Genomic DNA, 26,958 nt, shown 5'->3' with positions numbered 1-26,958 from the left:
AAGTCAAACCCAGCCACTTTGAGGATGCTCTGATGTGGCTGCAAGGACCAACAGAGATCCTTTGTCATCTGAAAAGTCTCCATTGTGAACTGGGGATGGAGAAGGGAGGAGGCAAAAACCCATGTAGGTCAGACAGCACCCCTTTGACCAAGAATTTTAAAGGTATTTAAAACAAAAACAAAACAAAAAACCCAGGATTTAAAGGATGTTCCCTGCTCCGTTAAGGGTAATTTCTGTGTAGTAATGCTTAGCTAAAAGTCTTATAAAGCAAGCTTGCTGTTTGTCTTTATTTTCTCGTGTCCTTTGGGCTGTCATCTAAAGGAAGAAGGAAAAAGGCCAACCACCATTTGGGAGTGTTGAAGTAACTGGACTCTGCATGAGGCTGAAATGGTGAGCTGGGGACTGAATACAACTCTTCAGAATATAGGACAATCCTTTGTCAAAGGCAGCGCTGGGGCGATAGAAATGAAGCCCCAAGTGTTGACCTTGAATTTCCTGGTAACATTGAGTACTTGTCTGTTCCTAGCCCTGCTTTGCACTTGCTAAACAGCTTGGGTTGGTGCTGTTTCCTTTGTTTGCTAAAGGGAACTCGGGGCCTTTATAGTGTGCCCTTTTGGATTTAAATTGAATCTTTGTTTAGTTTTCTTTTGCTTTTTTGCTTTGCTCAAGTCAGGATCACACTCTGGGGCTCAGGCTGGCCTCAAGCTTGCTGTCCCCCTGCCTCAGCCTGATGGGGGCTAGGGTGACAATCACAAGCCAGGAAATTTGGCTAAAGGGTATTGCTTTTGAATGTTCATCTGATGGCAAACCAATGCAATATGGGTGATTGCATTCAGAATAAGTTTGAAACTGACAACTGCTAACTTGCTAACCCTGAAGTGGTCTTGATATCTGCAGATATCAGAACCCCCCAACTCATGTGCCTTTTTTCTTCTGCTCACTTTAGAGATGGCACTGCTGGGGCCAGCAGGGCTATTGTGTATTTCTAAGTGTATGCTTCATTTAATGTGACAGGAGCAGGGCTTGGGCTGTCTGTCTCCCGGCCTACTTTGCTTCCAAGATCAATACATTCTCCAAAGAATAAAAACTTGGTGTTTAAAATAGATGTGCCTGGATATTAAAGAATGTATCTGCTATAATATATCTGGTTTAGTAGAGCCTTTAGCTCAACTTTTGCTGACAATTCTACTTGAAGAAAAGAAATCAAAATGCAGGGAAATCAAGTGCTAATGGACTTTTGTTGAAGCTCAACATCCCAGCAAAGTCTTAGATTCCATCTGCCCTTGGCTATGGTTACCTTCCTTAGCCAAAGTCTGGACAGAGATGGGAGATGTAGAGAGGTCTGAATTGTTAGAATCGTGTCCTCATATCAACTGAAGGAAGTAGACTTAGGCATTTTGTACTAATTTCCAGTAAATAAGGTTGAAACAGAAGGCATGTCCAAAATAGCACGGAAGCTTACAAATACATAATATACCTCATATCCGTTCAGATGGCTGCTATTTAAGAAAAAACAGAAAATAGGGTTGAAGAGATAGCTCAGTGGTCAAGAGGACCCAGGTTCAATTCCTAGAACCACATGGCCACTCACAATCATTTGGAACTCCAATATCCAGGAATCTCATACCTGTTCTGGCCTCCACAGGCATTGCATGCATGCAGTACATGAGCAAGGGCAGGGGGTGGGTAGGGGCGTGCACTGATACACATAAACTATTTTGTTTTTGTTTTTTTGAAACAGGGTTTCTCTGTGGTTTTGGAGGCTGTCCTGGAACTCACTCTGTAGACCAGGCTGTCCTCAAACTCACAGAGATCCTTTGCCTCCCAAGGGCTGGGATTAAAGGCATGTGCCACCAACTCCCGGCTCATAAAATAATTTTTTTAGGAAAGAAAAACAGAAAATAAACATATTGAGGCTGTGCAGAAATTGGGACATTCTGGTGGGATAAAAAAAAAATCAGCTGCTGTTGAGGATGGTATTGGTGGCTTCTTAAAATATTAAAAATGAAATTACTGTGATCCAGAAATCCTGCTTCGGGGTATGTATGTTTTAAAAGATTGAAAGCAGGGCACTGAGAAGATATATGTAGACCACATTCATAACAGACATCAATCCCAATAGCCAAAAAGTAGGACTGTCTGTGGAGCAAACAGACGAAGTGTCATACATGCACACATTGAAATGATGACCCTCAAAGAAGAAAAACAAAGCACACTACAAACATGGGCAACACTAGGGAACATTGTGCCAAGTGAAATGCCAGTTACAAAAAGATTATGATTTTATGAATATGAAGTTTCAGGAATAATCCATAAAGGAAAAGATAATTGCCGGCGGCAGGGGGTGGTCAGAGAGAAGGGAGAACAGAGAATTGTTCAATGGCTGTTGGGGGTTTGTTTTGCAGGCGAGAAAGAGTTGTGTAGATTTGTTTATGCAATATGAATGTGTTTAACTGCACGCCAAGAAGGGCCAAGATGGGACATTGAAATCATTGGTGCACATCTGTGACCCTGCGGCCTAATAGCCTGTGCAGGAGGATGACAGGTTTGAGGCCAGTCTGGATTAAATAATGAGACAGTATGGAAGAGGAGGGAAGAGGAGGGAAGGAGGGAGGGAAGGAGAGAGGGAGGGAGAGAGGGAGGGGGGAGGGAGGGAGGGAGAAGGGGTTAAGGTGATAAATTTTGTGTACTTGAACACAGAGAGAAAGCAAGTAAAACATTAAGCTACAAGGGATAAATCCGAACTGATGTAACAAAGGAGTAGAGCCGGGTGCCAGGTGGAGTGTCAAACAGCTTTAAATCAAGAGGGTGGCTGTGTAACTCCTTGAGAATGGGAGTTTTGAGCAAGGCTGGAAGGAATTGTTTATCTCCTGGCAGCTGTAGTAATCTATGTCTAAATCTTCCAGGGCCCAATGGGTGCAGTGACAAAGCCCAGACAATGATCAAACAGTGTCCCAGGTAGGCAGCTGACAGCAAAGCTGGGGATGGATGCATTTCAACTTGATTAGAAAGACAATCTAGGTGCTCGGGTGGCACCTGCACTGGCTTTAATGAGATGTCACCTGAGACCACAGGTCAGGTTACTGTAATGGTAAGTGCTTATTCTTATATGTGTGACCCTTTCTTAAGTCAAACTATAGCCTAGAAGCAAAAGCCAGAGGTGTGATTTTCATTTTTCCTATTGTCTTATATCTTAGCTTTGCAGGTTGTTACTTAGCCTGAAGAGTCTTAGCTTCCTGCAAGCTGAGAAAACATTCATTTCCAGTATGAATTTTAAGCCCCTCATAAGCCCGGGGCTTTGCAGAGCTTTAAGTGACCTTCTTGTCACCTCCTAAGTAAGGAAGGAGCTCAGATATGCTTATTGCAGCTACTCATTACCGAATAGATCATGTGGCATGGAGTGGTGAGCCACCTAGAAAAGACTGTGACCTGGTCGTGTCTTACCATGAACTTAGGAGGCCAGAATAAGCAGGTATCAACTTAACCATCAATCAAGCCAATATTTGGTACTTAACGACAAAATTTGGAAGGAATTGGTACTGTTTGGAGTCGTGAACTGATCCCCACATGTCATTTTTTTAATGTCACTTTTCTAGATGTAATAAGAAAATAATGGGGCTGGAGAGATGGCTCAGTGGGTAAGAGCACTGACTGCTCTTCCAGAGGACCCGGGTTCAATTCCCAGCACCCACATGGCAGCTCACAACTGTCCATAACTCCTGTTTCAGGGGATCTAATACCCTCTTAAAGACATTCATTCATGCAGGCAAAACACCAATGTACATAAAATAAAATAAATAATTTTAAAAAAGAAAAAGTTTAAAAAGAAAATATTGACTCTCTTGCTCTGCAATCAGGAAGGTGCCCAACCACACACACACACACACACACACACTACTGAACATGAGGGTGCGATTAGCACATATGGGTGGCCAATGACTTTGCCCACCCCCCAATCCTGTCCTTAAGTCAAGGGTCTGAAATTACACTGTAGGGATGAGATGGGGTAGGAATAGGATCTTTTGCTGTGTTCTTTCTTTCTTTCTTTCTTTCTTTCTTTCTTTCTTTCTTTCTTTCTTCCTTTCTTTCTTTCTTTCTTTTTTTTCTTCCTTCCTTTCTCTTTCTTTCTTTCTTTTTTAAGATTTTATTTATTTATTATGTATACAACATTCTGCTTCCATGTATATCTGCACACCAGAAGAGGGCACCAGATCTCATAACGGATGGTTGTGAGCCACCATGTGGTTGCTGGGAATTGAACTCAGGACCTCTGGAAGAGCAGTCAGTGCTCTTAACCTCTGAGCCATCTCTCCAGCCCATTTTTGTTTTTCGATACAGGGTTTCTTTGTGGCTTTGGAGACTTTGCTCTGTCCTGTCTACACTATAGCAATCATTGTGGCTTGCCTGAAAAAAAAAAAAATACCACCAACCTTGAAAATGGCCTTCAACTCCAATTTTTGGTAACCAATCTGCCTAATGTTTGATTTTCTTTAGTTTATGAACAAAATTCTTCCCTCTTTTCTTTCCTCTCTCCTACCCTTCTTTCCTTCCACCCCTTCCTTTCTCCGTCCTTCTTTTCTCCTGCCTTCTTCTCACCCTTCCTTCCTGTTCCTCTTTCATGTTCTTCCTTCCCTCCCTTCGCTTTCTTATGCAGAGATGGAGCCTGAGACCTTGTACGTACTAAGCACATGCTCTACACTGACCTACACCGCATCCTCAGATAAAATTCTTGGTATGTGCTTTCCATCTTAGATGCTGTCTTAATTAGGGTTTCTATTGCTGTGAAGAGACACCATGATCATGGCAACACTTATAAAGAAAACATTTAATTGGGGGTGGCTTGCAGTTTCAGAGGTTCAGTCCACTATCAACATGGTGGTACATGACATGGTGCTGGAGAGGGAGATAAGAATTCTACATCTTAAAACGCAGGCAACAGGAAGTGAACTGTCTACCACACTGAACGTAGCTTGAGTAAAGGAGACCTCAAAGCCCATCCCACAGTGACACACTTCCTCCAACAAGGACCCACCTACTCCAACAAAGCCACACCTCCTAATAGTGCTACTCCCTTTGGGGGCCGTTTTCTTTCAATCCACCCCAAAGCTTTCACAGTAAAGAAAAGAAAAAGGGTATTTTTCTTCATCTCTGTGTACACCTACTTGTGTACAGTCATCTACCCCTGGTTATTGAGCCCAGAGATCCTCAATTTCTCTCAGCTGGTTTCTCTCAGCATACAGTGTTGGTAATAGATCCAAGCTTCTTATCCCCAGGCTGAAGTGATAACACACAGAAATGCATCAGCTTCTTACACTAATGTATCATTAAGTGGGGGAAGCAGGACTTGTAGCAAAAGCAGAAAGATCCAGGTAAATCTGCATTCATTGATTTGTACTCTGTGCTCTTACTAGAAAAAAAAAGGGATTTAATCCCATGCAGCACAGTTGTTACCTCTAAGAAATTATGGCCAGATAGAGATGTCGAATTAATACCCAGGTAAGTGCAGGACGAGATTGTGTTTGAATACTCCATCTGACTAACAGAAAGATGGTTTGCTTGCTGAGGATGGGTGGAGGAAGGCGTTGCTTTGACTCCATGCTTTGGAGAACATGGTGAACTAGCATCTGAGCATGCCTTCAGAGGTGATGAAACTCACAGATAGGGAGAAAGTCATCCCAGGTAAAGAGATCAGTTAGGGCAAAGACCCACAAAGGATGCCCCCATTGAGCATCTGCTCAAAAAGACATGGCCACTGAGGGGTTGTTTGTCAAAATAAACAACTAGAAACAATCTATTTATTCACAAGAGAGTTGTCAAAAGGAACTATGGCATATTTAGCCAATGAGAAATGGTCATATGGGGAAATAAACCAAATAGAGATTATGAAATGATTAATGTGGGAAAAAATAAAATAACATATAGAATGAAAAGAGGCTATAGAATGCTGAAAATAGCATAGAGGTTAAAAATGTACAAAAGGATGTATTATTTGTAGATATGTAATTTCATGATTTTTTTAGAATAGCTCATGTTGATGCCTATTCATAATTTCATAATGTCTTCAAATGAAAAGAGTAGTGGGATGAACAACTGATTCAGTACATACAACTGTTGCTGGGGAGAGAAAGGGTTCAGCAGAATCTATCTTACAGTAAGCCAGGGAGATTGATCAATAGAAAGTTGCACACACTTAAACTCATGCATTTATTTCAAGTCTGAAGCAAAGACAACATACTAAGATTTGGCAAACTACTGTTTATTGTCTATATTTCTATACACTTGAACTACTTAATAATTTTAAAGTGAAGAATATGGACATAAGTGGCATTTAACTAGGATACAGTACTTGGGATATAGAGGCAGGAGAATCAAAAGTTCAAAAATGAGAAAGTTACAGTCCATAAGGGACAGGAAATGATAACCCATGTCCTGTGGAAGCCAGCATGCTGCAGCAGGGAGACAGCCAAGAGTTCAAAGTTCAAGGATGACTTGGGCTACTTTGTGAGCTGCAAGCTATCCTGGGACATGATGGAGTCCTTGTGTCAAACACATAGACAACACACACACACACACACACACACACACACACACACACACACACACACACACACACGAGAAAGACAGAGACAGATGCAGACAGAGATGATAGATAGAGATAGATAGATAGATAGATAGATAGATAGATAGATAGACAGACATACAGATATATATATATATATAGAGAGAGAGAGAGATCCTTGGGTCCAGTGTTCTATTCTGCTTGCTCTCCTCTGTCCTGCATGACTTCAAGAGAGGATGATTCCTACAGATGTGGACTAGGGCCAGGTCCTAGAATGCTCTGACTGCCAGGCTCAGGAATGAGAGCTTTAGTTGGCGAATGGGAGTTACCAGAGGCTTTGGAGTGCATTGTTTTTTGAGCTGAATTTTGACTAATTAAATAAGATAGAACTGGGGCCAATAACAGTTAGGAAACAGTCACCATTGATGTCACTGGGGCAAGAACACACGTCCATAGAAGTGAAACAAAGCAACAGCTTTTCTCTATAGCCATTCTACCCAGAACATGCTTTATCTTGTCAGAAAGGACAGGTTTTGTATATGCTGAAAACAAAAATCTTTTTGTTTGTTTGTTTGTTTAGTTTTTTTTTTTTTGAGACAGGGTTTCTCTGTGGCTTTGGAGGCTGTCCTGGAACTAGCTCTTGTAGACCAAGCTGGTCTCGAAACTCACAGAGATCTGCCTGCCTATGTCTTCCAAGTGCTGGGATTAAAGGCGTGCGCCACCACTGCCTGGCTTAGTCCCATCATCTGCCTGCCTCTCCTGAGTAACTGGGATCATAGGCCTCTACCACCAAACCTGGTAAGAGATGTCAGTCTAGACTTCAAGGGTCTATAAGTAAGAAGTTAGCCATGCCAATAACAAAATTAGGTATGACAGGGGATGTTTGTGGTAATGGTGTGGACAGCTAGATAGACCCAGAAAAGTTATGGTTAAAAAGTTTGAAGCCATAATGGTCTCACAATATGTTAGGACTTCCCACAGCACACCTGATGGGAAGAAAAAACAATTACGTGTAACTAGGGGAGGGTGGAGCAGGCAGGCAGACTAAGCCAATGGTAATAGAGGAGGGATATAGGCAGGGCTGTGCTGGCTAGGGATGAAGTGAGTCACATCTGTGTCGGGATGCCACAGGCTCAAATCATACAGTTGAACTAAGAGAAGGAGGACTGGAGGTTATTAGGAACCCAAGGTATACGAGACACAGGTAGGAGTCAGGACCCCTGTAATCATTAGGAAAAGGGATTATAAACCTGGTATCTAGGAGATAGTAACTCTGAGTGATAAATAATCACCACCTATGTAGACCGTGCAGGGCAACCAGTGGGCAGTTAGTATAAAAGAGAGGAAATATGTCCCCCTGTGGCCCCTCTTACTTATCTGAACTGAACCTGCTGACTTTTCAACTGAAGCCCCTCTGTCAAATGGCTTTTAACAATTTCAACTAACTACTGGTTATAGATTATTACTAACAGTTACAGATTACTACTAATGGCTGTGGATTACAACTAATGGTTATGGATTACTACTAATGGTTATGGAAGAGGCCACCATGGATTACGACTAGTGGTTATGGGTGATGGAATAGTGATTTCAGAGGTATCTTTGAGAAGGTCCTTATAGAATAACCTGGGAAATGAAGGTCTAGGCAATGCTTCTGGGTGACTCCTAGGATTCTTCACCTAGAATCAGTTCAGAGGCCACCTCTTGTCATCTAGATGTTCCTGTTCATTTATGGTTGATGGATTTTCTTTACTGCAACACAGTCAGTCATTGGACTCTTGGGATGGGAGAGTAGAAAGCATGGGTCTGTCTGTGCGTTATTGTCCCTTTGCTTTAAGGCTTGAGAGCTCTGTCCCAATTGGTCTCCCAGTCAAGTGCCACAAACAAGGGTGAAGGGGTATTTTTTTGTGACAGGTGCTTGCCTACCAAGCTCAAAGCCTTAGGCTCAATCTCCAGTACCATAATTAATTCAGTTAATTAATTTAAACAATGTTTGAACAACTTCTTTATGTGTCTCAGTGAAGCTCACAATGCCAAGTAAAGGAAAGCACACATGTTACAGTGTAGTGCTAAGGTGGTGTTATAGACTGGATGTGTCCCCCCAGCTCCATGTGTTCAAATCCTCATCCCAAAGTGAGGGTGTCAGAGATGAATGACATCCATGACCTCACAAAAATCCACTCTGGAAGCTCCATGGCCCTTGTGCCTTGTGAGAAGGGCTCAGCTAGAAGAAGGCTGTCTGCAAGTCAGAAATGAATCCTCAGTGGCCACTAAGCTTGTTAGGGCCTTGTTCTTGGCCTTCAAACCTCCACCACTGGGAGAAATGAATGTTTTCTGTTTAAAACCCACTTGGTTTGTGATATTATGTTACAGCAACATGAAATGCCTAGGGTAGGGGCAGATGGAGTCATTTCTGCCTGGGGCCACTCTGAATGTCACAGGGAGGTTCTGAGCTTGATGGTAAGCAGGAAGCAGCTTCAGCCAGGCACAGTGGGGGTACAGCAACATTGGCAGTGTCTGGCTTGCTCAGGGAACCAGGACAGGCTGTTCTGGCTTTCTCTATGTACCAAGAATAAGAAATTAGGTCCCTGACTCTTCTCCAGTGTTATTGGCCTTTTTTTTTTTTTTTTTTCCCCTGCCTAGCTCTTCATTCCCTGAATCTTTATTAGGGATCCCTGGGACATGTAATTACCAGTAATAGGAGATGAAAGACTTGAAGCAAGCTAGTGGTTTGAAGTTCAGTCAGCAATTTAAATATTATTATGGATATGGACCATGTAGATGAACCGCACACATTCCAGTGTCCCATGCAAACATTGTTTCCTTTTGCAAATGCACCACAATGCCATTACCTAAAATGCTACCACTTTTGTATGGATGTAAGCAGGAGTCTGTCACAGAGCACGTGTGAAAGTCAAAGGACCACTTGTGACAGTTGGTTCTGTCCTTTCACCATGTGGGTCCCAGGAATTGATCTTAGGTCATTCGGCTTGGAAGCAAGTGTCTTTACCTGCTAAGACATCTTGCCGGCCATCATTACTTTTAGATATCCCCTCCCCCATTTTCTATGCAGCCCTGGCTAGTCTTGAATTCACTGTATATGCATCTATAGGCCAGGCTGGCCTTGAACTCATAGGAGTCCTCCTGCCTCAATTTCTCAATTATAGGTGTGTGCCACCTAGGCATTGACCATCCCTTTAGAAACAGAGGAAGGATGCCTTATTGTATTTTGTCTTTGAGTAGTGTTATCTATTGATGAGTCTTGGGGTCTTTTTACTCTGCTAGTTTACAAACAGGAGAAAGGGGGAACAAGTCTGTGTTACAGTCTCTAAAGAGCTTGGGTTGTAGGGACAAAGCTCTCTATGCTACAGTGGTGAAATAACACGTGCTTCCACGTGCCTACCTGTGGAACAGGTAGGCAAGCATTTCAGGCCGGAACACAATTAAAATGGCCTGTAGAAGGCTTCCTGGTGACTCAAAATTGAACTAAAACTTTCTAGTTATTGAAAAAGAAACTGATAATCAAGCGATTTGCTTGAATTTATAGTAAATAAGAAGGTCTGATCTGGGGACCTTCTGAAGCGTGTACTCTATCAGCTGCAGAAGGGTTGATGCAAACCACAGGGGGCTAGGGAAGACAGGTGTCTGTATGGCATTCTGACATCACAGTAAGAAAGCAAGGACATTCCCGTGATGGACTGGTCAGTGGATATGAGCAGCCCCCTGCAGTTCAACTGGGCTGGCCCAGGTCCCAGCGGGGTTACAGATCCTTGGAACCTGTCTGCCTGCCAGAAGCTAGAACACACTGAGAGGGTGCATGACTGAAGCCAAACCACACCCAGATAAGCCAATAGCTATGCTGGTGAGGGCTGTCTATGGAGACTCCTTGTCCCTAGCCTTTAATTAGCAGGTGTTTCACACAGCAGGGCTTACTCTGACCCAAACAAGAAGTCTAGAAAGAGCAGATGAGTCTCCTTCCCCAGCCAACGGATTATATGATTGGTCGGAGACTATTCAGTGTATTCTGCATTGTTCCCAGCTCCGCTGACTTCTCCCTACTGCTGCTTGCTGCACTGGGTAGATGCATTCTGTGTGTACGGTGATGCATTTTGAGGTCAGCACCTGCTTGAGTGTCATAAGCTGAGACGTGGTGGCAAAGCATGGAGGGACAAAGCACACAGGGTCAGGAGCTCTAGCTAGAGCACTCCCGTGGAGAGCAGGGCACCCTGAGGAATCAGACCATGCTCCTTTCCCACGGGAGGTGGCAAACTAGGAATCTCCTTTTCGTTTTCCTCCCTGGTATAATACATACAGAGTCACATAGGAGGCTCAGAGACCCCAGAGCCTAGAAGACGGCAAACATGCCTATCAGACGATGTAGCTTCTTCTGTGCGTGCAGGGGAGGTGCTTTTTATGTTTTTTTTCTTTGTTTTTGTTTAACATGGAAAAAAATTGAAAAAACAAGGGCCAACTCTGCTGGGTAGCTCGGTCAATGCTAGCTGTGCCAATTCTAACATTCCAGATGTAAGTTATAGAGCTCATCTACCAAAAAAAAAATTAATAAAGTTATAAAAATAAAATAAAGTTTAGGGGAGGATGGAAGGGAGAGGGAAGTGAGATTGACATGTAAAACAAGATTGTTTTTAACATTTTTTTAAAAAAAAAAAAGAAAAAAGAAAGAAAAGTAGATTTCCTGAAATCCCACCACGTAGTGATATCAGGGTCTCATTAGTTCTATGTACAGCTATGTTTTCTGTGTCACATTTCTGTGTTTGCAAAAATAGGACACACTTTTAATTTGTCTTTTCCTTGTAATAATGCCTTTAATTCACCTACTCAGCAAGTCTTTTCTGAGCTTGTATGATGTGCTTGCCAGTCAGTGTTCAAAGTGCAGGGGCACTCCAAGGCAAATGGGGGCATATTTCCAGAAACAAGATGTAATAAATACTGTATAGATTTATAATTTATTCAGTCTAGCCTCCCATTTGGGGATGTCAAGATACTATCTGTTGGGTTTTCTCAAACATAAGGGAAACATTCATTGACTGTTGGTGAATCCAAGCTAAAATTACCTCTGCTAATAATAGTATTTGGTTGGCAACGCTAAGCCTTAAAATATGACATTATAAACAACGATATGATTCTTGGCAGAAGTTATAAAGATCTGGGAAGGCCCAGCAGTCTCTTGCTTGATGGGTGACTGGAGGTTCTGGAAGCATCTGCGTCTGTACCCTGCTCTCTCTCAGTTTTCAAAGGCCTCTGGGGTAAGGCTCTGGTCCTAATTGAGCCCATGCTGTTCCTTTAGCTTCTGTTTCTTCTCTGCCCCTGTGGTTATGCAGTAATGTGCAAGGGGGACCCAGGGATTCTGGAAGCATTTCTTTTGACCTCTATTGAGAGTGTTTGCTCTTCAGTTATTTGCCCAACAACCAGCAGGGCCACCTGCATGCCATCTGTGTGCCCTGTACATAATGACATGGGGTGATGTCACAGAATCTGTCTCTTGATGATTTCAGTATGAGCAAAATGTAGCCCAGGTGAATTCTAAAGTCACATGATAGCTGAGCTTGTGCAGACTATACCCTTGTTTCATGGACAGGGATGCCGAGACATGGTGAGGATGAATGGCTTGCTGCAAGTTTCATGGTTGGTAGGAGAACCAAACTAGCAGCTGGGATGTCTCATTTCTCCTTCAGGTTCATCCCATGGAATTGGCAAGTCCAAGTTTGTGGTAGGATTTTGTGGGATCTTTGGAATGCGTCAAGGAACACCATACTTTGGAGGGTGTCTTGATGGTTACCAGTTAAAATGTCTTTCATACCAAGCCATGTCAGCTTCCCAAATATGGAGCATCTATTTAATTTGCTTCTTTGTTGATTTGGGAGAGGCTTTTTGGAATGCATGGAATATGAGTAGCAGATTTCAGTGGCTGTTCTTTGCTTTAGTTTTTATTAACATGTATTAATTATACATAATGATAGGTTTCATTATGGCATTCTCATGCATGTGTTTTTGTGTCGGTGTATTTCTACCAGGGTCTTTAGGATGGAATGTCTCAGTGTGTGAGTTTTGTAAATCTAGCCACAATAGGTCTGGAGAGATAGCTCGGTTCTCAAGAGTACCTTGCTGCTTTTGCAGAGGACTGCAGAGGACCTGGGGTTCAGTTTCCTATACTCACATGATGGCTCACAATTCCTTGTAAACTCCTGTTTCAGGAGAATCTGACGCCCTCTTCTGGCTCCTCAGGCACTACAATCATTGCTGAGAAATCTCTGGGGACTGTGATCTCAGTCTGTGAAAACTGATGTTTGCAGGTTGGGAGAAATCATTCTCCTAGGATCACTTGAGTGAGGGAATAACACACAGTAGGAGGACTGAGTTACAGTAGGTTGGATTTGATGGAGGAAGTGCTTCTGTGAATGTGTTTGTCTTATTGGATGATAAATAAAGCACTGTTTGGCCAATAAGGCAGCAAGTTAGGCAGGACTAGGAGTCAAGGAGGATTCTGGGAAATGTAGTAAAGAAGTATTGATCCAGGAAGTGACATAGCAGGGAGACTCATATATAAGTAAGGGCAAGAAGAAAGTCATCCCTTTTCTCTTCCTCCTGGTCTCTGCTCTGGAGTCTCCATGTGATCTGCCAGCAAGAGAGGATGCCAGCAGAAGGTGTGCTCTATAAGATAAGTCTTCTAAAATATATAGATTTATGATAATTAAGACTGAGCTAGCAGATGAGAAATCCTAGTCATTGGCCAAGCAGCATTTGTACCTAATATAAGTCTCTCTGTGTTACTTGGGACCTTTACATGGTGGCAGGCAGAACTCCGGCGGCCTAGCAGAAAGTGCCCATGTGTCGATGGCTGCAGCCGAAAGACTTATTGTACATGGATTTTCCTCAGGGACACACATTTTAACTGTTTTTAGTGGATGACAACAATCACCAGAAACTCATGGTTTTGTCCTTACTAAAAATGAAATGTATTCTAGGTGTTTTTCATCAATCTAAACTACATAAACAAAACAAAGCCTTATGTTTAGGGGCTAGAAAGATGATGTAGTGGCGAACAGCACTGGCTGTTCTTCCAAAGGACCCAGGTTCAATTCCCAGCATATACATGGCAGTTTACAACTAACTCTGGTTCCAGGAGATCCAATACCTTCCTGTCTCTAAGGGCACTCACACAAATGTGCATAGGTATACCTGCATACAGAAGACCCATATGTATAAAATATAACAACATATTACATTTATCCTTTAAAAACTTTGTTTATGGCTGTGATTTCTTTTTGTTTATTTGTTTATTTGAGACAGGGTCTCATAATGTAGTCTTGGTTGGCTAGAAACTCAGAGTCTAAATCAGGCTGTCTTCAAGCTCACAAAGATCTCTTGCCTCCGCCTTTAAGAGTCCCGATATTAAAGGTATGTGCCACCATACCCAGCCTGTGATACCCTTTTATAAATATCTAAAGGCACAGTTTTGACTAAAATATCACATTACTGCTGTGAATACTGGACTCACCCTGCTTTTATCTCTCTGTTTTGCCTTCATTTTACAGTTTCTAAATAACTTAAAAGAGTTTCTTAGCATAAAACTTTCAGAATGGAGCCTTCTAAGACAGAGGTGTGATATAACATTTTGTAACTTTTATTTTTACTATTAAGTGAATTCATGGTACACATGGCATATTTGACAGAACTTTTTATTGCAATCCCATTCTAATCTTACGCTGATTAATTCTGGGCTGCAGGTGTAACTCAGTGGCAGGGTGCATTTTACAAAGGCCATGGATTCACTGTCCAGTACTGCGCGCGCACACACAAACACATACACACACACACACACACACACACACACACACACACACACACACAGAGAGAGAGAGAGAGAGAGAGAGAGAGAGAGAGAGAGAGAGAGAGAGTTTTTTAAAGGAATTGGGAGGAGGGTTCTGAGGGGTATCAGAGTAAAACAACAATGAAAGTATGTATCTTTTTTAACATTAAAAATTATAATAAAATAAGTTTCAAGGTACAAAATACTGGCCCCCAGTGGATTGGTTCCATTTCCCATTTCTGAATCAGAGGACTGGGAGGATGTTAAAGACCCTTATGTAAAATAGTGCAGTATTTGCATATGACCCCTGCATTTCTACCGTATACTGCAAGTCATCTCTAAGTTACTAATAATAGCTAATACAATGTAAATGATATGTAAATATCATGGCGCACTGTTTAAAAACAACAAGAAAAACTGTTATATCCTCAGTAAAGACATGATTAAGATAGTTTTAATCCATAATTACTGGCCTCTGTGGATGCAGAACCCACAGACACAGAAGGACAACTATGATGGTGAGGGTGATATGAGTGTGAATATGTTATGAGCAAAAAGCTCTCAGCCCCAGGAGTCCCAGCTAATAAAGCTCAGTCATTCATCCCAGCGTGTTGTGTGAAGCTTTATTGCTTTTACTCTCTGGTCTTTTTGCTCTTTTGGGAGACCCACCATCCAGTTCTCAACTCCCAAGTATATCACACATGGAGGCTTATTCTTTGTTATGAGTGCCCGGCCTGGCATGTTTCTAGACAGCTTTTCTTATCTTAAATTATCCCATCTATCTTTTCCCTCGGGCTTTTATCTTTTTTACTTCTGTATATCTTACTTTCCTTCTTACTCCATGGCTGGGTGGTGGGTGGCTGGGTGGCTGGGTGGCTGGGTGGCTGGGTGGCTGGCCCCTGACACCCTCTTCTGCTGTTCTCTTTTCCTCCCCATCTTCTCCATTCTATTTATTTTCTCTGCCTGCCAGCCCTGCCTATCCTAGTTCTGCCTGGCTATTGGCTGTTCAGCTCTTTATTAGGACCACCAGGTGTTTTAGACAAGCACAGTAACACAGCTTCACAGAGTTAAACAAATGCAACATAAACAAAAGTCACACACCTTAAAATAATATTCTACCCCATCAGTGTGCCTATTAAAGAGATGGTTGGTGGTAAAGGGCAGATAAAGAAGATTCAACCAGTGTTTTAACGGAAACAATGTTCAGTGACTTCAAGTCCATCTTCCAAATGCCTACAGTAGCTTTACACTAAGAATCAGTCAGGGAATAAAAGCCATGAAGCACTAAACCATCTAGGTAAACTGGTCTGGTTGACCACTGACTGGTTCTACAGGACGCTTTGAAGAAATCTTTGTATCTAGAAGACACAATCTACTTCCATAAGATTATCCTCTGCTTAGGGTGACATGTCTGCAAAATTTTACTGTTCCTGGAGTCCATGGTGGCTGCAGGTCTAGGACAATCACTGGGCACCCAAAGGAGTCTTTTGGGGGCCTAGAACAGGACACTGGAAGCTGGCAGTAAATGCCTAAAGGAGAAAGATGCAAGCTGAAGGCTGGGTATCTCATATTTAATTACTGTCTTAGTTGGGGTTTCTATTGCTTCGATGAAACACCATGACCAAAAAGCAAGTTGGAGAGGAAACTGTTTATTAAGTTCATACTTCCACATCACTGTTCCTCAGGACAGGAACTTAAGCAAGGCAGGAACCTGGAAGCAGGAGCTGATGCAATGGACATGCAAGGGCGCTGCTTACTGGCTTGTTTCACACGGCTTGCTCAGCCTGCTTTCTTATAAAATCCAGGACTACCTGCCCAGTGATGACACCACCCATCCTAGGCTGAACCCTCCCCCATTGATCACTAATTGAGAAAACGCCTTACAGCTAGGTTTTATGGAGGCATTTCCTCAACTGAGGCTCCTTCCTCTCTGATGACTCTAGCTTGTGTCAACTTGACATAAAAGCAGCCAGTACAGTTACCTTGTAGGCCAAGAGAAGAGCTAAATCATCAAGGCTTTTTTCAGCAAAAGCAGTTCCTAAGTGCCTCCCATAACAAGTGGCTCTTTGTTTGTTTGTTTGTTGTTTTGTTTTTTTGAGACAGGGTTTCTCTGTGTAGCTTTGGAGGTTGTCCTGGAACTCATTCTGTAGAACCAGGCTGACCTTGAACTCATAGACATCCGCCTGCCTCTGACTCCTGAGTGCTGGGATTAAAGGCGTGTGTACTACCAATACCCAGCCAAGTGGTGGTTCTTTATTCCAGATACTACCAGAATATTAATACCTTATCTTTTGAAAGCAGTATCCACTTCTGCCCACTTTACTGTTATTTATTATTTTCCTGAGATGTGCCCAAAGAGGAAGTCACCTCCTCTTACCTACCATGTTAGTAGGCAGTCACATTGAATAGTTCAGTGTCTTGGGCAGGGGCACATAATTAACTGAGTACAACAAACACCGGCAGCCAGACTTCCTGACTACCAACTCAGTAGTTCTTCTTCCCCCTTTACAATCTATTCAGTAAATAATTAATAAGCGTCTTTCATATACTAGTTTATATATGGAAACCTCTGTGGTAAACAATCCCTGCTTTGAACTAACTCAGACACCCGAGTGATTAACATGCTCATAGAGACTCAGGCGGGAGACTGTCCCAAAGTAAAGATGACAGATCTAACATGAAGGCAGCAATGGCAGGCGTTCACCTTGCAATTTGTTTCTTTATAGGCCCAAATGAGGGGTCAATGATTTTTAGCACAACTGCCTTAAGTGCCAAATATGATTGTGGTTTTGTTGGTTACTCTCAAAGGGAGAATTTTATATCAGGTAAAGAGGTAGTTACTAAGGAAAGAACAGAGAGATAGCACTCTGTCTTTCTGGCAGGTTTGAAATTTCATGCCCCTGAACTCCCAAAGGAAATGCAAGCCTTTCTCATCCTTAGAAAGAGGACTCAATCCAATCCCGGGGATCCCTGAATTAATGGGCCAGATAAGGAATCATGTTGTGGGTTGGAGGTAGTGATGGCTGTATTCCTGGACTACCAGGATCCAGTGTCAGGTTATACAACACTCTCGGAGTTATGAAGGAGATTCAAAGACTGGCATGGCTGCATTTTAAACATCTAGTTTGCAAAGAGAATGGCGATTCTGCTGTGTGTGCTTGTGTGTGTGTGTGATTTCCTTTGAAGTTAAAATTAATATGCCATCATACTCCTTTCTGCTTCTTAGTTCTATAAACTTCTTCCTAGTTTGTTTTCTGTGAGAGCTAAGTAGAAATACTCAGTCTTAGTAGAAATTCAACATACAGTCAAGAAGGGCATGAGAAGTAGGAAGACTGGAGGAACTGTAATGGCTCAGCAGCCATAGCTGTTTGAAGACCAGCAAGAGGACAGCATCAACCTGGGCAGTGGTGGCGCATGCCTTTAATCCCAGCACTTGGGAGGCAGAGGCAGGCGGATCTCTGTGAATTTAAGACCAGCCTGGTCTACAAGAGCAAGTTTCAGGACAGGCTCCAAAGCTACACAGAGAAAGCCTGGAGAGAGAGAGAGAGAGAGAGAGAGAGAGAGAGAGAGAGAGAGAGAGAGAGAGAGAGAGAAGACAGCATCACACTCCATCTTTTCTCTCAGAACAGAAAGACAATCTTAGTCCCCAGAACTGAATTATGTTTCATTCCATCCATTAGCCAAACCCTAGATAGAGTTTTAGTCTTTAAAAATTCTGTTGTCACTGGGTCATGGGAACCCACTGAATAGATACCCTGTCCCAAAGGAAAGGAAGATAAGGATGGATTTGTGCAGTAGTGTATCATTTAATTCTGGGTACAGAACTGTATGGGATTGATATGCGTATCTCAACATGATATCTCAACGTCCTTATATTGAAGATATCCATATGAAGCCTATTGGGAAGTGTCTTTGCACAATTTCACACCTTCTCCCAATCATAAACTGGAATGGTAGTCATTTCATTTCTATAGTAGGTAATTACCAATACGGAGTCAGGTAGAAATATAAGGGTATTTAATAGGGAAAAGCCTTACTTACAGAGCGAACCAGCCAGCCGGTGGTAATCTGTACAGCAAGAAGCAAAGAGAGAGACCGAAAGCAAAAACGCAGTCCCCCTACTCACTCTGACCACGCCCTCACAAGCCCTCAGGTACTCTTGTAGCCAGCCCCTAAGAAGGCGTGGCTACAGCTTCCCCTACACATTTCTGTTTTTAAAATAGTTATTTTAATGTATTCTTATGTGTGTGCAGAGGCATGTGTGCAGGGGGGCCACAGAGGCCAGAAGAATGTACCAGATCCCCTAGAACTGGTGTTGGAGAAAGTCATGAGTCCCCTGAGGAGGGCATTGGGAGCTAACTCAGGTTCTCTGAAAGAGCAGCAAGCTCTTGAATGCTAGCCATCTCTCCAGCCCCCTCGTCTCATTTTTTTACCTGTCTTACAAGAGATACCACAGGAGCTTGTGAATGAATAGCAGAGTTCCACAAAGCAAAGCATCTCCAGAAAAGATGTTGCTGACAGCAACGGAGCATATTAAAAAGTCATCCCACCCCCTAGGCTTGTTCCTGTAGGTGCCCTTTAAGCCTAATGCAGAAGTCCAGGCACTGATCTCCGCTGGCCTAGCAGTGGAGGCACCAACCAGCCCCGTCTTTTTCTTCTTCTCTATCTGGTTGATTCTGTCATCCTTATTGCTTCTTTCTTGGTGCCTTCAAGTCCTATGTTGAGTCTTATTTCCGAGCCTATTCCTGGTAAGATTCTACTGTTTTGGCACTGGCTGAGTGAATGTGTCAGTACGGGGTGATGGGTGCTGTGATAGAGGAACAAGGCACTCACAAACCATTCTTGTGTCTCAAGTAAGTTATGACAGTAATTATGGCAAATGAGTTTTTGGATTTAGAACCAGACATTTTGTTAAAGTACCTCACAGGCTCTGTGTCTTGGAGATCCTACGTCAATGTGAGACAGCTTCTCATTCACTATTTCACAGACAGAGCACAGGCTAGAGGCACATGACTGGAGAACTGCAGTGCTCAAGACTGGAGTTCCAGGTCTCTCTGGTGCCACTGTCATACATGGTCTTCACTCAGAACCTGGGTCTTCTAATTTTGTGACTAAACAAAAGCTTTTTGAGTTGCAGGACATGGTGGCATCCCATACTTGGAAGGCTAAAGTAAGAGTTTCATGTGTTCAAAGGCTAGCCTGTGTTACAGAGCACAACCCATCTCATGAATGAAAGTAGAGGCTGAAGAGATAGCTTGATGCTCTTGCAGAAGATTCAGGTTCAGTCCCTGGTTCCCATAGGGTGGTTCACACCCGCCTGCAACTCCAGTTCCAGGAGAGCCACATGCTCTTCTGAACTCTGCTGGCACCAGGCACACATGTGGTATGCATACACGTGCTTGCGGGCTACACATAAGGAAAATCCACAGAAAGCATTCACACATATAAAATGTAATAAAATTATAAAGTAAATAATTTGTTCTCCCGTCTGAAGTCTTATGTGTTGTTTCATGTGTTTGTTTTTCAGGAATTCCTCAAGTCCTGACTGAAGCATTTGAAGTAGCTTATCTCCCAATCCACTCCTCTTGCTTGCAGAGACCCCGTGGGTCATCGCGCGCCTCAGCTGAAGCATGGACTGCACTTTTCTGTCATAATCCCACTATGTATCTTTCTACCCAGTAACACTACAGACCTTAATCTCTACAAAGGCAAGTAGACTACCTTTTTTGATCATCACATCCCTACTACATAGAGCCTAGCCCAGAACTACCTAGCATTTTCTGGTCATTATCCCAAACCAGACAACTGTTTTATATGTGAAGAGACTGAGTCAGAGACCTGTGAAGTTCTAGCTGACCATTCGGGAAGCAGCAAAACCAGGGTTTGGCTCTAGGTTTTCCCAAACTTCCTTCACCTTTTCCCTTTCCTTTTATTTATTTATTTCTTTATTTTGTTTTTGTTTTTGCTTTGTTTTTTCAATACAGGGTTTCTTTATATAGCCCTATCCTGGAGCTTGCTCTGTAGACCAGGCTGGTCTCGAACTCACAGAGATCCGTCTGCCTCTGCCAAGGGCTGGGATTAAGGGCCTGAGGCACTACCTCCTGGCTTCTTTCACACTTTTATTCTTTTCATTCCTGACATTTTTAACCTGATTAAATACTTTTCTTTCAGCATTAAGAAATGTGAAGTTAGGCTGGAGAGATGGCTCAGAGGTTAAGAGCACTGGCTGCTCTTCCAGAGGTCATGAGTTCAATTCCCAGCACCCACATGGCCGCTCATAACTATCTGGAACTCCAGTTCCAGGGGATCTGACACCCTCATACAGACATACATGCAGGGAAAACACCAATACACATACAAATAAAAAGGAATCATTAAAAAGAAAGAAAAAGAAAAAAAGAAATGTGAAATTACCTGGGCAGCAGTTGGTGTCAGCCAGGCAGTGATGGCACACACCTTTAATCCCAGCACCTGGGAAGCAGAGGCAGGCATATCTCTGTGAGTTCGAGGCCAGCCTGTTCTGCAGAGTCAGTTCCAGGACAACTATGGTCACACAGAGAAACCCTGTCTCAAACAAACAAAGAAACAAACAAAAAACCAAAGGGAAAAATTTTTTAAAAAGTGAAGTTCAGAGACTATATTTCCTGAACAGCACTTGTTGTATCCCCTTTGGTTGAAGACCTTTCGATAAAACAAGAATTTTAATTTTCTTCAGAAAAAAAGCTTAGAATATAAAAGACACAGAAAACACCTGTGTATTAAAACACAATTTACTCAGTGAGTGCACATGAAAATTCATCGATTGTATAAAGTAAATCTTGTGGGCATCTGGCTTATCAACACCTAGAAATCCTAAGTGTAAAGCAAGCATTTCAGAGGCCTGAAATTCATCACACACAGATGTAGTTGTCCTGGGGAGCCTCTTGCTTTCTTGATAGCTATCTGAAGAAAAATAGAGCCATCTTTGCAAGTAGGCTTTAGTTATAGTTAAGCCGTGTTTTTAATTCCTCTGTTGAATGAAGGCTTGACATAGGCATTAACGGTAAAATAAATAAATAAATATTACAGTGTTGATCAGCAAGAGAGAGTGTGGGACTAAGAAAATGGTCATTTGAGGGGCTGTTAGGGTGGTTTAGCGGGTAAAGGCACCTCATTACAAACCTGACAACATGGACTTGATCCCGGGACCCCACGTGATGGAAGAAGGAACTCCGAAAGTTATCCTCTAACCTCTATACATGTGCCATGGCATGCAAGTGTGTGTGTGTGTGCGCGCACACACACACACACACACACACACACACACACACACACACACACACACACACACACAGATAAAAAAACCAAATAAAGTGTTTTTGTTTTGTTTGTAAATAAGAAAGAAAATGATGAGCAAGAAAACAAGTAAAGGCTAAGCTGTGTTTCCACCGTCAGCCAGCAGAGGGCTCCATGTGCCCGCGCTTCTGGAACTGATCCACTTGTGGCAGCACTGTAGTAATGAGCCTAGAGCCAAAATGCCCGTTTTCAAGGGATGGTAGCTTCACACTGCTAAGATATCCCGCAGTGTGCACTGCTCTTTCCAGATCTCATTTACAAATAATCTGCCTTTAATTTGAGTTTCAGCCAATTGGTTACGTTGGATTTTAAAGTTTCCAGTAAGATTAGTGGCTAGTTCAAGATTAGCTGGCTAAATAAATGACTCCTTATGTACTTGTTTATTTATGTATCTATCTATCTATTTATCAATAAGCACTGTTGTACAGCACAGGTTGGCTTTGAACTCACTGAGGAGTGCAGACTGGCCTCCAACTGACAGCCTCCTGCCTCAGTCTTCAGAGTACTGGGATTACAGGCATGTGCTACCGTGCCCAGCTAAAATGTATCCTTTTATTTCAACCTATTTAATAATCTAAGGACATCTGATGATTACATTTTAGTAATATCTAGGAAATATAGTGACCTTTAAGCGTTCCTTCTAGGCATCGTTAAATCTTGCCACTAAGTCGTGCTAGGCTAACATGGCCATTACACAAGAGATGCCTCAGAATGTTGTCACCGGAAGGGATGATGCTGCAGTTCTACAGTACAGATAAAGAAAGCGAGGTGCGAAGGATCCATCTGGACCTCCTAGCTTCCCACATTGTCTGAGCAACTCATGCTCCCATATGAATAGCTCCTTGGCCACCTTGGCTGCGTTTGCTTCAGTTTTCCTCTCTTTCCTTCCAGGTTTTCTGTTCTCCTGAGTCCTGTGGAGCCCGGCCCACCGCTGCCATGACGACTGCCATCCTGGAACGCCTGAGCACCCTGTCTGTGAGCGGGCAGCAGCTGCGCCGTCTGCCCAAGATTCTGGAAGAAGGGCTTCCCAAGATGCCGTGCACTGTCCCAGAAACCGACGTGCCCCAGCTCTTCAGGGAGCCTTACATCCACGCAGGCTACCGCCCCACGGGGCACGAGTGGCGCTACTACTTCTTCAGCCTCTTTCAGAAGCACAACGAGGTGGTCAACGTCTGGACCCACTTGCTGGCAGCCCTAGCCGTCCTGTTGCGATTCTGGGCCTTTGCGGAGGCTGGGGCATTGCAGTGGGCCTCTCCCCACACCCTACCCCTGCTCCTCTTCATCCTATCCTCCATTACTTACCTCACCTGCAGCCTTTTGGCGCACCTTCTGCAATCCAAATCAGAGCTGTCGCACTACACCTTTTACTTTGTGGACTACGTCGGGGTCAGCGTCTACCAGTATGGCAGCGCGCTGGCTCACTTTTTCTACAGCTCAGACCAGGCCTGGTACGAGCGGTTCTGGCTTTTCTTCCTGCCAGCAGCCGCTTTCTGTGGTTGGCTATCCTGTGCTGGCTGTTGCTATGCCAAGTATCGCTACCGAAGGCCTTATCCAGTTATGCGGAAGATCTGTCAAGTGGTACCGGCAGGGCTAGCCTTCATCCTAGACATCAGCCCCGTGGCCCACCGGGTGGCTCTCTGCCATCTGGCTGGTTGCCAAGAGCAGGCAGCCTGGTACCACACCCTCCAGATCCTCTTCTTCCTTGTCAGCGCCTACTTTTTCTCCTGCCCGGTACCCGAGAAGTACTTCCCTGGTTCCTGTGACATTGTGGGCCATGGACATCAAATCTTCCATGCCTTCCTTTCCATCTGCACGCTCTCCCAGCTGGAGGCCATTCTTCTAGACTACCAGGGACGGCATGAGATCTTTCTGCAGCGCCACGGCCCCCTGTCCGTCTACACTGCCTGCCTCTCCTTTTTCTTTTTAGCTGCCTGCAGCGCGGCCACCGCCTCCCTCCTGAGACACAAAGTCAAGGCCAGACTGATTAAGAAAGATTCCTGAGGTCTGCCAATGAGGAAAGGTGTAGAGATACGCTACTGTGATTTGGAGGAATCTTGACCCAATAATAGAAATAGACCTTTTATTTTTAAGGCTTGATTTTTAAATTAATATGTATTATAGGCTGGGGGTGAAACTCGATTGGTAGAGAGTGCTACATAGCATGCAGGAAGCCCAGGGTTCGATCCCCAGCACCACACAAACCAGTAGCAGCACTCAAAGGAGGTAGAGGCAGGAGGATCAGAAGTTCTAGGGCATCCTGGGATACATAGTGAGTTCAGGGCTAGCCTTTGATACAAAATACCTTGTTTAAAAAAATTATTACATAATTTTAAGGGCATGGTATGTCTATAAAATTTCATATGCAAGGCATTTGGGAGTTTTAAAAAGGAATATCCATTTTCTGTCTGGGTTGTAGCCTTGCATGAGAAAGGATCCCAGCTAAGATTCATAAGATCCCAAACTAAAGAAAACCATTCTCACCCATGAACACTTAGAAGAATTCTGGGTGTGGCTTCCAAAGCTGAGTCCTCAGCTGGATGGATAAGCAAATTGGACTGCCAAGTGAATGACGGGTGTTCTGCACCCTAATAGAACAGCCACCCTATGCTGCTGGTCTTGGTAACTGAGGAAACTGGCCCATGGACTCTGATCTTACTAGGATTTCAGAGCGTCTAGGGTGGAAATGTCAGAATTTTCAAGAAGATCCATTGAAACCCTTAGACAGAATGGAGTATTCAATTTATCTGATATCTGGTCTCATCCACTGAGACACTGGCCCCTTTCTCAGGATAACCAACTAGCTGGCTGATTTGCCTGAAGTACTATTCCCATCCCTAGTCTGCATGGTAATATAAAGAATTCCAAAGCTATTACACTTCCAGGAAATGCTTGGAGCCATATGAACATTCAGGAAGCTGATTTTTCAGGTCATACAGAAACATCAGAAAATGCAACAGTGCCAAGAGCTACCAGGAGACCCAGCCAGCAAACATGGATACACTGTCTGTCTTTTGCCCATGGGGACCTTCTAGTTTGTCTGTGTGCAGTGCAGTATTAACTGTGAGCTATTTAGGGTTGTCTTGCAGGCAGATTATCTGAAGGTTTGAACAGACTCTTCTAAAATCTTGGCTCTAAAGTTGCTCGAAGGATCTGATTATTTCAAGAGGAACCTAAGACCCAAGGTTCAAATTTCTGTTAGATGCTGGCCCATGAAGGACCAACACAGCTACCCCAATCTGGGGTCCACAAACAGGTAGTTCTGCCTCAAGTTGGAGAAGAAACCTTAAACAGGTCCTAGGACAGATAAATATGTGCTCACTGTGGTTGGCCCCTGAAGGTCCTTTGAGTAAGAATGAGGCACCTGATGGCCAAATGCACTGTTTGTAATATTGCTCTGTGCAGCCCCTGTGAGATGGGCGGTGCTTGCAGCTGATAGGTTCTGGCCACACAGCTCTCTCTGAGGATTGATTTCTGCATTAATCCAGTGAAGGAGGCTGTGGTCCAGGAAGAGCTGAGATGCCCTCTCCTCACAGGCTGTGTTTCCTCTCAGTATAAGGTCTCTCCGTACTAAAAAGGGAAGTGACCTGTCTCAACTCCAGCGTGATGAATCTCCTCCACTATTAAGTTACTTGCTAGTCTTTAAACTTTTGTTGTTGTTGTTGTTTTAATCTTTCTGTAAGAGATTTGTGAGTTTTGTGCCTTATTATGGGAATGTCTAAACATTTTATTTAATATATGCCTCTGTGGAATTTTATGTTTTGGGTTATTGAGACAAGAAGAAAAAAAAAAGAGGAACCGCAGAAAGCTAGAGTGACTTGTTTAATTACTATTAATCTATATTTGGGGGGCAGGGTCAACTGAAACTTCCCTACCACCTTTAAAGCAAGAAAGGATGTGTCTGTTGCATTGTTTTACTACGTGGGTTCCTTCATGGTCAAGAATCTGAACTTCTATGCTAGCCAAGTGTCTACACAAGCTTCCGGTTGTCTAGGGCAAGTTCATGGCAAGGAATGTTAGCAAAATTGAACTGGTTTGAACTGAACAAAAGATAATGGCCAGTGGTCAGGGTGGGGAGGTCATGGAAATGATACAAGAAAAGTGTCTGTTTAAAATGGGAACAGGAAAGTGTTAGAATTTCTTGCTGTTGTGGATTCAAAGAAGGTATTCTTTTAAAAGCTGGTGTGAAAAGTGAGAAAGGGATGTTCTTGACTGTAACTGTAATGGTTGTTTGTGAACAGAGGTTTAATCCCTTCTTCTTCTTCTTCTTCTTCTTCTTCTTCTTCTTCTTCTTCTTCTTCTTCTTCTTCTTCTTCTCCTCCTCCTCCTCCTCCTCCTCCTCCTCCTCCTCCTCCTGAGACAGACTTTCTCTGTAGCTTTGGAGGCTGTCCTGGAACTCACTCAGCAGACCAGGCTGGCCTCAAATTCATGGAGCTCCACCTGTCTCTAACTCCCTAGTGCTGGGATTAAAGGCATGCATCACCACTGCCCAGCTCTTCTCTTTCTGTTTTGAGATAAGATCTCCCTCTGTCATTCTGGCTGACCTAGAAATCATTATGCAGACCAGAATAAACCTGTCTCTGCCTAGCGTCAGGATTAAAGGTGTGAGGCAGCACTGTAAGCCTTGTGAACAGAGATCTAGTGCTCTTCCGTGCACCTGCAGGCCAGTGCCGAGTTGAACTCTGTCACTGGTGGGTCCATGACACCATATATGTAAAGAGTGAGATAGTGGCATTCAATTTTTTGGTTTAATTATACAAATATCACTGACATGACTTGGAAATTGATAAGAGAAACGTGATTTCTGTGGAGTTGGGACTTGAGCCCAAGACCTCCAACATGCTAACCAAGAGTTCCTTGGTATAACAGTATTTGGGAGGCATTGAGGTGGGGGACTGTGATCTTCCCTGAAATTATCAGTATCCTAGTTAGAATAATGTAAATAGGGGTGGTTTTTTTTTTTTTAACTCTTCCGACTCCTTTTTGAACAGCCATTAAAATGAATCTTTCAGTATGGAAAAGACCTGGTGAGTTTAAAAGTAACCACTAAGACTTGTAGAAAGGAGTATGAATGCCTATTGATTTACAGTGAGATTGCCACCCCCCAAAGTCAGCATAATGTGAAAGAAAGGTAGTATGAGATGGTTATCTTGTTCTCTGATATCTGGTTATCTGATGGATATCTGGTTCTCTTGTCACCACTTCTCTTTTAATTAAAACTTTCAACCCGTTAACACGT

At 43.3% G+C, this 26,958-nt stretch overlaps 1 protein-coding gene across 5 annotated transcripts in view; it reads left to right on the top strand.

Moving 5' to 3' along the window:
* The window catches only part of Paqr8 (progestin and adipoQ receptor family member 8), a 46,997-nt gene extending 21,486 nt beyond the window's left edge, over positions 1-25,511 (top strand). For 2 of the 5 annotated variants that reach the window (XM_027392782.2, XM_027392784.2), the window contains 2 exons: positions 19,915-20,095; positions 22,614-25,511. In XM_027392782.2, the coding sequence (XP_027248583.1) occupies positions 22,659-23,723 (1,065 nt within the window). In that variant the 5' untranslated portion in view covers positions 19,915-20,095; positions 22,614-22,658 and the 3' untranslated portion in view covers positions 23,724-25,511. The other 3 variants (XM_027392785.2, XM_027392786.2, XM_027392787.2) reach the window with 3 other exon arrangements.
* Positions 25,512-26,958: the final 1,447 nt, after the last annotated feature.

Source organism: Cricetulus griseus, assembly GCF_003668045.3.
Source record: "Cricetulus griseus strain 17A/GY chromosome 1 unlocalized genomic scaffold, alternate assembly CriGri-PICRH-1.0 chr1_1, whole genome shotgun sequence".
NCBI classification, from domain to species: domain Eukaryota; kingdom Metazoa; phylum Chordata; class Mammalia; order Rodentia; family Cricetidae; genus Cricetulus; species Cricetulus griseus.
This window is presented reverse-complemented; position numbering and strand designations above follow the sequence as displayed.